Below are 10,223 nucleotides of genomic sequence, written 5' to 3' on the forward strand. Positions count from 1 at the left end.
AATAAATGTATCATGTTAGTGAAATGGGTTGTGCTGCTTTTACAGACCAGAAATGCTGATCCCCCCCCCCCCCCCCTCCCGTATCTGTAGCTCTGCCTCAACGTTTGACACAGTTTAGGGGATTTGGCTTTCTACTACGTTACGTTTTTAGCAGTCCGTGCGGCGTATCTTGAAAACAAACAAGCAGACAGTTCTGAATTTCCTACTCAATCTTTATCTCCTTGTTTATTTACAGAATTATAATGTCTACGTGTTGAAGCTAACTTAGTATTAGCCGGTAGCTGGTTCGTGTTAGCCATAGTTAACCGTTAATATTTTTCGAATTATAGTTCTGTTGTAACGTTTCACTACTGAGTTATATCAGATTAGTCTAGCTGGGTAAAAATGACAGTACCATCAATCCAATCAGGCTTATGTTGAGCATGCGTAATAAAAACTCACTGACAAATTTTGTTGTGTTATTTGAAGTGTTTTTTTTTTTTTTTTTTTTTAATTCATTGCGGATGTCTGTATTTTTATTTGTTATTTTTGGAGTGTTACTTTTTGGTTCAGTTTGGATGTACACTACCAGTCAAAATTTTAGAAACACCCATTCTTTATTTTTATTATTTTCCCACATTTTAGAAGAATAATAAAGTCATCAAAACTCTGGAGTAAGACAAAATTATCCAAAATTTGGATTTAAAAAAAAATCCAAAATAATTTAATATTTTAGCATCTTCATAGTAGACGCCCTTTTTGCCTAGAATTTCCAGAAATGTATTCTTGGCATTTTCTCAACAGATTTCTTGAGGAATCTCCCTGAGATGCTTTTTAAACAGTATTAAAGGAGTCCCCATCCACTGTATGCTGGACACTTATCGGCTGCTTTTCGGAATATTTCTCCCCGAGTCGTCCGTTTAAAAACATTTTTCTTTTGTAAATAAAGTGTTACATTAGTTTTCTAATGAAAGAAATGAATACGTCGGCACAATTATATTTTTGTCTACAACACCGATTTCCAACATTTAACCATACACCTTCAGATCAAAAGCTTTTTAAGATCATGTGAAACATTTCAGTTTATTTACTTTAATATTTGTTAATAATTAATATATATATTAATATTTATATATATATATTTTTTTTTTTCATTTGAAAAAAGTGCAGTAGATTTTCATGGTACAGTTTGTAATAAAGTTCAATATTTTATATTGTGTGTTATGTTCTCAACTTAAGAAAACTATCGGTCGATTAATCGGCTACCGGCAGGTACTGCCAGTCGACCTCTACTCGATACTGCGACGTGACACTCAAGGCCTGTGTGACTCGGACAGCCGTGCATGCTGTGTCGCATCTGATGTAGAAGAGGAAAGTCGAGAGTAATACTGCGGTGTTGCATTCGGTCACGGTTCGAACCAGTGCATCCCCACACCCCAACGAAGTTTTTGAGGGTCAGAGAGCTGTTTGAGCTGACCGACTACAAGCGTCTGCTGAGTGGCTGAATGCCCAGCCTTTCCCTTCACCTCTCTCGGTCTTGCAGTCTCTCATGCCCTCTTTCTCTCTGTTGCCTTTTCCACATTGCTGAAGACAACTAGGCTTTTGTTGAAAGAGAGAGGGAGGCGGAAACAGAAGAGGCTGAAGATAAAGTGCGTGCTGATAAGGCTGTGTACATAACTGTGGTTGGCTAGGGACTTTTAGCATCTACTATTCTCATGTGGTTTGGCTGTCAAAGCACTGTAATAGCACTCCTGAGTGTGAAGTATTCTGCGTCTGTAAAACCACTGTCATATTACCGGGATGTGTTATGTTATTGAGATTAGGGACTTTTAGCAACAGCTGCGAATGTAACGGCAATGGCATCCTTATTGCGTATTGCGTATCGCGCATGCGCGACTTGAACTGCCGATTCGTGACGCTCTACTGTAACCGTCTACTACGCGAGGATAGCTGGTTTGCCGTAGTCATTAGAACGTGACCGATTAGGCAAGGACATGTTATGTTTTATTATATATGACAATGTAATTGTATCAGTATATGACTGTACCGTAAGTCTTTTATTTAATCTGTGTTGATATGTTTTAAACTTGAGCTAATTTTCTGACACGAAATTCATTTAGGCATTCGTCTTCCTCTATGTAATCATAGTAATACACGGTAAATCTAGGTTTTTAGACTTATTGGCATTATACAAGATTAAAAACTCTTCTTATGACAATAGATTATTATTTAATGGCAAAAGCAATCATTCTCCTGGTTTTTTTTTTTTTTAAATGTCTTTAAAAAAAAAAAATTTCAATAAATGACTGAATGCTGCGTCGCGCCGTCTTGTTTACGGTTGCTTAGGGATGTTTTACTTTCTCGGCTACGGCGGCGTAACAGCTTACTTCCGGTCACCGTAGCCGTTCGGTTCGCAGCTGCTGCTTAAAGTCTCTATTCTCTCCCCTACAAATGTATAAAGACGTGCATACACACGGGTGGAAAGCACCGCGGTCATCCAAAGCTCATTGCTGCCCGTTTGAGTCAGCACACACGGGAGATAAGAAATGATAACGCTTTGATTGCCTCACTGTGCAAATACTCCGAGTTCATCGATAATGCCTTTGTGATGGAGTAGCGTAAACGCCCCTGAGTGAAACAGTGTTTTAAAAAGCTCAAGTTAAAAAATGCAAGTAAAAGCAGGCACTCCTAACCATGTCTGCTATTTTCTCCATTTCTAAAGGTGATCCTGGTGATGAATTTGCTGCTATCACCCCAAGGGCAGGGCTACCTGTTGCAAAGGATGACAGCAGCAACACTGCTATCCTGATTGGCTGCCTAGTGGGTATAATACTGCTGCTCTTGGCTGTCATAGTTGGTATTCTATGGAGGCAGTACTGGAAGAAGCTGCTCGGCAAGGTGAAGCGCTCTACATTAGCAGTTTGTAGATTTTTTTTTTGTATTGTTTACGTTTAAAAAAAACAACTGTGTGTTTTACATGTGTGTCTGTGCGTGTCCAGGCCCAGGGAAGCCTCTCCAGCGACGAGCTGCGAGTTCACCTCTCAGTTCCGTCAGAGAATGTGGTGATCAATAACACAAACACACACACATATTCCAGTCGTTACCAGCGCATACACACTTTCCCTGATGGCCCGGACAGAGACGGAGAGTACCAGGAGCCCAGCGCTGTGGTACGCCCTCGAGAGCAGCGTGACAGCACAGGTGAGACTCCACAACTACAGTTGTGTATTGATGGTAATAATAATAAGAAGGTTTAACCATATATATATATATTAAACAAAGTATTTATAGTAAATTCAATATTAATGAAACTATCTACAATTATTTATGAACTATAAATCTATGCAAATGACTGCAAATCATTTAATAAGATACAAAGGCATTTGATATAGATTTGAAAACCACATTCAATTCAATAAAAGTTCTATCTGTATAGCACTTTTGTCACAAAGCAGCTTTATAAATTTTGATAAATTTACTCCTAACGACCAAGACAGAGGCGACGGTGGCAAGGAAAAACTCTCTGAGAGGCGATATGAGGAAGAAACCTCGAGAGGAATCAGACTCAAAACGGAACCTATCCTCTTCTGGGTGACACCGAATAGTGCAGCTATAAATAATTCCCTTCTATAACTGTGTACTACATGGTCCAACGCCAACAGTGCAATAGCGTAAACAGGAAATCCATGGTAGTTTTCACATGGAGTCTGCTTTGTATAGACATATAGATCCACATATAGAGCTAGTATTCCCGATGTTGACTGTTACAGAAAAATCCTCGTCCCCTGTTTGAACTTTGAGTGATCCCTGGGATTAACAGTAGACCTGCCTCCGCTGAGCAAAGTGCCCAGGATGAGTTATACTACTTCAGGAGAAAGCAAAGCAAAGTATGCCCAATGTTAAATAATTTAGAGCTTGCAGCGACATCAACATGACATCGTAGTGAATGTGGACAGCTAGCTGTTTAATAGTGCGGTAATATGTACCGTAGTAGCTCTACTGTTTTAGCATGTAACAGTCAAGTATTAGAATTATGATAGAATTTACGAGGTTCTCAGCATACCGTAGGGTTAGCGTATTTCTTAATTAGGTTGTTTAATATATATATTTATATATATACACACACACACACACACATTTATATATATATATATATATATATATGTAATGTGCACTGTTTGACATGTAACTTACATGGGAAGCAAATGATAGATCGGCATCAGTGGTTGCGCCATTATAGTTCCGTGACGCGGCAATTTTTGGCAGTTTGAGGGTTAAGTCCGAATTTAGGAGAAGGATGTTTCTGTTCATCGTGCATTTTGCATAGCTGTGCTGTTAAATCTAGCTTTGAACTTGCAAACCACATGTTTGAGGGCCTGTATATTAAAGTAAAACAATACACGGTCTAGATCGGAACTTTGTGGGACGTCATACTGCACTGTTTCAGGTTCTGAAAAATGTCCACTGACACTAAAATAGAAAACTATTCTGGGTTTAAATTTGCACGTGGAAGCAGCTGTATGCAACATACTGTTCACTCATAGCCTAGATTCGGTTTTGGGGTTTATCTCATGTTAGTGTGATTACAAACAAGCAATGGCTCTTATTTATTTTAGTGTAAAGGAGAGCAAATGAGAGAGAGAGAGAGAGAGAGAGAGAGACTACTGAACATTTCCAAAGAAACATCAGAAAATGTACTTCAGGACCCTTCACTAACCAGATACAAAGACTCACTGTCTTTGCTGGAAAGATGGAGGGATTAAAGCACAACTATTCACTGTTCACATTAGATGTGTTTACACACTTGCGCACACAAACACATACCACTGTCATTTCTGATCTACTGAACATTCGGTGAACCGGGCTCATTATGAATGACTGTAGTTGTGTTGACTGAACATCCTGATGACATGTTGATTAACTGCCTGCAGTATGAATAACAGTAACCCTGCCTGCTTTGTTGTCTTGGTCCTGCATCTGATCGGTGAAAGTTATGTCTGTATCTGCCTCTCATCTCCCCTAACCATCACCTTATTTGTGTGGGTTTTTGTGTGTGTGTGTTGTGCTAAATCGTGTTTGCTTTGTTTTTGTGTTGCACTGTATTTTGTGTGTCTGTGATGGTGTATGTGTGTGTCTGACCAGCCTTGCTGTTAAACAACCCAGCCTATCACCTTCTCCTGTCTGACCTGAGACATGGCCCCAACAGGCTGCCAAACTGCTCCAGAGAGTCTGTTAAACCCCAAAACCTGCCCCAGGGTAAGAGCGAGGCATGTCTCTGCCTCACAGAGTAACGACAGGGTTAAGGAGGGGGAGAGTGAGTGCGATTCTGTAGCAAATAGGACAGTTAAAGGTTCCTCAGGGAGAGAGAAAGCTTGAGTGAAACGTTTCACAGTGCAGTACTCCGTGAAAGATCCCAGGTGTGTCTGTAAAATCCGTATATATTCCAGTGTATTGATGGGTTAATACATAATGCACCATGTCCTCATCCCCTAATCACGTAAACAGTCATAACCTCCAACAGCATGTACAGTATCTAATCACTGCTGAGCAGTGGTCTGAGAGGATGTTGATTGAATGTTCATGAGCAACGTTTAAATAATGATCTAATATTAACAAACTGTCGATTTTTAAATATATTTTATTTTTATTTATGAACTAGTTCAAGTCAAATCGAGTTTCCGTTCACACCGTGAACACTCTCCATCATCCTGCCACTCTGAATATCTCCTTTACAGCATGCAGTTTAGATATGGACGATAAAGCGCTGCCCGTTCAGGAAGGACCGCCCCCATACCCCGGAGCCCCGCCTCCTCTCCTGGGAGCTCATTATGCTGAAGCCACAGGGGGCGGGCCCAATGTACCTCATTATGCAGAAGCAGACATCGTCAGCCTGCAGGGTGTAAGCGGGAACAACACGTACGCGGTTCCGGCCCTCTCGGCCACGCCCACGGAGTGCCCGCCCCTTCCTGAGCTGCAGCGGGAACGGCTCCTCTTCAAAGAGAAGCTTGGAGAAGGCCAGTTTGGAGAGGTAGTGTAGACATGAGCGCAGAACAGAAGCAATACGGTCACCAAAGAGCCATCGGTGTTCGACTGTAACGTTCATAACGCTAAGAAATGCTCGGTATTTAAAGTCGAATGAGCTTCTTGTTAATGCGAGTAACTGAACAGGTCAGTCACCATATTGTGACATATATATTGTCTCCAGCATTATCGTTCGTCATTTATTCTGAAAGTGCCTCTCAGCAGCTTGACGTCTCTTAACAGCAGGGTGTCCACATTCCTCCTCTTAGGTTCATTTGTGTGAGATTGAAAACCCTCAAGACCTCCCCAATCTCGAGTTCCCTTTCAACGTGAGGAAAGGACGCCCTCTGTTGGTAGCTGTTAAGATTCTGCGGCCTGATGCCTCGAAAAACGCCAGGTTCGATGCACCTGTTTTTTTTTTTTTTTCCCAATCATCTTATCTTCCAGCACAAAATGATGGCGCACAGTTGATCTGTATGTGACACACACACACCGCTGTTGTTGTAACCTTCCCCTGTCTGCCATCCTGCAGGAACGACTTCCTGAAAGAGGTGAAGATCCTGTCTCGTCTGAAAGATCCGAATATAATCCGGTTGCTGGGTGTGTGTGTGAGCAGTGACCCTCTGTGCATGGTTACCGAATACATGGAGAGCGGTGACCTTAACCAGTACCTCTCTCAGCGAGTGTTACTGGACAAGACCGGACCGCTGCACAACATGCCAACCATCAGGTCCAATCTGTGTTTTTTATTTTATCTTTTTTTTGTTTTTGTTTTCTTAACGAATGCATTGGTTAGAATGTGTTGCAGAGATATAGACTAACTGCCCGGTATGTTCTGTGCTTCAGCTACCCTGCCCTAATCTCCATGGCGAGTCAGATCGCATCTGGGATGAAGTTCCTGGCGTCGCTTAACTTTGTGCACCGTGACTTGGCCACGCGCAACTGTCTGGTCGGAGGAGAGCAGGGGGACGGAGATGACAGAACGGGAGAGAGGCACATTAAGATCGCAGATTTCGGCATGAGCCGAAACCTGTATGCTGGAGATTACTACAGGATCCAGGGGAGGGCCGTGCTTCCTATCCGATGGATGGCCTGGGAGTGTATTCTTATGGTGAGTAAATGCAGCATACATTATAAACCATTAGCAATTTTGTTTGGAAATGTTATTATTCTTTATTCATAAGAGGTGACATAATGTCTCGTTTGCTAAACTATTTGTTAACTTATATAAGTTTTTTTTAATTCTGCCATAGTAGCTGAATTATTTAGATTTAGTTATTGAGTGTGATGATGATGATGATGATGAATATTATTATTATTATTATTATTAGGGCAAGTTCACTACAGCCAGTGACGTGTGGGCGTTTGGGGTGACCCTGTGGGAGATGCTAAGTGTGTGTCAGGAGCAGCCCTATGGTCACATGACTGATGAACAGGTCATCGACAATGCAGGAGAGTTCTTTAGAGACCAAGGAAGACAGGTATACACACACACACACACACACACACACACACACACACACACACACACACAAATACATTTAAACAACTCATTAACCCATTGACGCTCTCTCTCTCTCTCTCTCTCTCTCTCTGTATTAGGTATATCTGACTCGGCCGGCGGTGTGTCCCCAAGGCCTGTACGAGCTGATGCTGAGCTGCTGGAACAGAGACTGTAAACTCCGGCCCTCTTTCACACAGATTCACTCTTTCCTCACCGAAGACGCCATGAACATGGTGTAAAGACATGGATGCACGAAGACAAGCGAATCTCTCCTTCGCGCAGAAGAGAAGCGTTTGTGTAGCCATGCACAAGCTGGCGGAGGTGATAGTTGGTGTAGAAGTAGGCGGAGCTAAGCACTCTTATGTAAATTTGCATAAATTACCTTTGGCAGGTCAGGGCTGAGAGATGCTGCTGGTTCGGTTCTCGCGCTCGACCTGCTTCAGACCTAGAACCCTAATCCCCTACACCCTAAACCTGACGCTAGTTAAATCTGTCGTCCTGAACGAATCACGAATCTGCAGCAGTTCATCTTAAATCTCTCACTGATAACCATTTTTTACACTAAAAAGGTGGAGGGCTTTTCTATTGCTGAAAATTATATAGACTGTGAATGAAGTAGTTTATATTATTACACGCATAACCTTCGTGATCCCAGCTAATAAGATGTACTTAAACATAGCACAACAAAGAATCAAATAAAGAAAAGAGCAGTATGCATATAAACATTTATAGCAGAGGTAACTGGTAGTTAGGAGTGAATTCTGTCTAATCTCAGCATTCACGCTGGGTATGAGGGTTCTTCAGTCCGATCTTCTTGAGCCTTTTCGCTGGGTTCAGTGGTTGATGCGTAATTGCTAATCTCTCTGAATAACTCAAGAAGCAGTATACATACTTAAGACTGGTTGAGGGATTTTCTGTTTTTAGTAGAATTACATGCTTATTTTTTTGAGGACGTATTTTCACATCATGAACTCACAGACATGAAGCCCCATAACCATTTTGACACATTCTCCAAACTTGCAGGCTCCTCAACAATGTTAGCCCTTTCACCACCAACTCACATCTGTTATGAATTACTGAGCAACTGAATAGTTACAGACATGAAAAGTAAGTGACGTTGTCCAATGTTGCCCAATATTTCAAAATAACCCTTATAGGTACAGTGCAGAACGGGGGATCCTCTCAATGACTGTATATACGACGCACAACAAAACCTCTGGCGCACTCACACGGCTGGCCGTGATTTTGAACCCCATCCACATCCTTATAGGTAGTGATGTTACGTTTGGTAGCGTCGCAGCGTGTGTCGAGAAGGTCAGGTCAAGGTCGAGCTCCGTATCGATGTTTGTGTAACGATGGCATCGATGACGATGCAGGGATTGCTCCAATAACGAGTCTGTTTGGCAGGTTGTTTTGAGCAGTCTGTACCGTGTAGCGTGTACAAGCGCCGTCACGTCTCAAAACCTCGTTCCGAAACGCTGTCGCTGTTCAGCGGAAGCGCACTGATATTTTAGATCTTATAGACTATAAAAGCAGTAAAACTTTGGTATCGCTAATATCATTATACTGTAAGCTGTAGCGACATACAGAAGGACAGCGCTAACTGCATACACTCCTGCATCACTTTAATAGGAACACCTGTCAGCCAATCATGTGGCAGTTCATTGCATAAAATCCTGCAGATACAAGTCAAGAGCTTCAGTTAATGTTCACGTGATCGAACATTAGAATGGGGGGGAAAAGTGTGATCTCTGTGATTTTGACTGTGGCATGGTTTGGGCTGGTTTGAGTATTTCATAAACTGCTGATTTCCTGGGATTTTTATGCACAGCATTCTCCAGGGCTTATACAAAAACATTAACCGAGCGGCAGTCCTGTGGGTGGGAGTGGCTTGTTGATGAGCGAGGTCAAACGGTAGGCTACGGTAAGTCAAATCAGCACTCTGTACAACCATGGCGAGCAGAAAAGCATTTCAGAACTCGGCACACGTCAAACCTTGAGGCGGTGGGCTACGACAGCAAAAGACCACAAAGGGTTCCATTGCCGTCAGCTAAGAGCAGGAATATTTAGGTTACAGGGGACACAGACTCTGGACAGTGGAACAGTTGAATATTGAGGGGGGATATTTGATGTTAATGTTTGATGTGAACATTTACTGAAGCTTGTGAGCTTGTGCTGCTGCCACACAATTGACTGATTGGATTAAATAAATTCCTAATAAAGTGGACAGTGAGTGTATATTATTAGGCAGAGCTGGATCTGTTACACTTTTTGACCACTAGGAGGCTCTCGAGAAACGACCATTTTTCAATACAATTGGCTGGAAAAGCCATGTCTTGCTATGACTACTTTAAGTTTGTGTGTTGTCCTAAGATTTCACTCCAATCTCAAGATGGCTTTTAAGGTGGAATGTGTTTTATAGAAGTTAACAGATGAAGTTACTGGATGTATCTTGACGTGCTAGAACTGACAGAGCAGAGACAACACAGAGAGCGTGTCCATAATTGGAGTGTGTTAATAACTTTGAGCATCGATACAGCAAAGCCTGGTCTAATTCTGCAATCACCCGCTCTTAGTGACCTCCAAGAGGACGTTCTTTGAAGTTCTTGATGCTTAACTAATTCGTTTTCCTAAAGCACCTTGGAAGGATGAGAAGTGGGACTAGCGGTTGCGTGCGGCGCACTCTCGACTCCCGGACAGGAAACCGACAACAGCCACT

At 42.2% G+C, this 10,223-nt stretch overlaps 1 protein-coding gene across 2 annotated transcripts in view; it reads left to right on the plus strand.

Moving 5' to 3' along the window:
* ddr1 (discoidin domain receptor tyrosine kinase 1) overlaps positions 1-8,113 on the plus strand; it is a 49,913-nt gene extending 41,800 nt beyond the window's left edge. Inside the window, exons 10-18 of one of the 2 annotated variants that reach the window (XM_053624707.1) lie at positions 2,702-2,877; positions 2,979-3,180; positions 5,122-5,235; positions 5,715-6,007; positions 6,270-6,397; positions 6,533-6,730; positions 6,847-7,111; positions 7,332-7,481; positions 7,603-8,113. In XM_053624707.1, the coding sequence (XP_053480682.1) occupies positions 2,702-2,877; positions 2,979-3,180; positions 5,122-5,235; positions 5,715-6,007; positions 6,270-6,397; positions 6,533-6,730; positions 6,847-7,111; positions 7,332-7,481; positions 7,603-7,743 (1,667 nt within the window). In that variant the 3' untranslated portion in view covers positions 7,744-8,113. The remainder of the gene's footprint in view (positions 1-2,701; positions 2,878-2,978; positions 3,181-5,121; positions 5,236-5,714; positions 6,008-6,269; positions 6,398-6,532; positions 6,731-6,846; positions 7,112-7,331; positions 7,482-7,602) is intronic. The other variant, XM_053624719.1, reaches the window with a different exon arrangement.
* Positions 8,114-10,223: the final 2,110 nt, after the last annotated feature.

The sequence above is a fragment of the Ictalurus furcatus genome, chromosome 1 (assembly GCF_023375685.1).
Source record: "Ictalurus furcatus strain D&B chromosome 1, Billie_1.0, whole genome shotgun sequence".
Taxonomy (NCBI): Eukaryota; Metazoa; Chordata; class Actinopteri; order Siluriformes; family Ictaluridae; genus Ictalurus; species Ictalurus furcatus.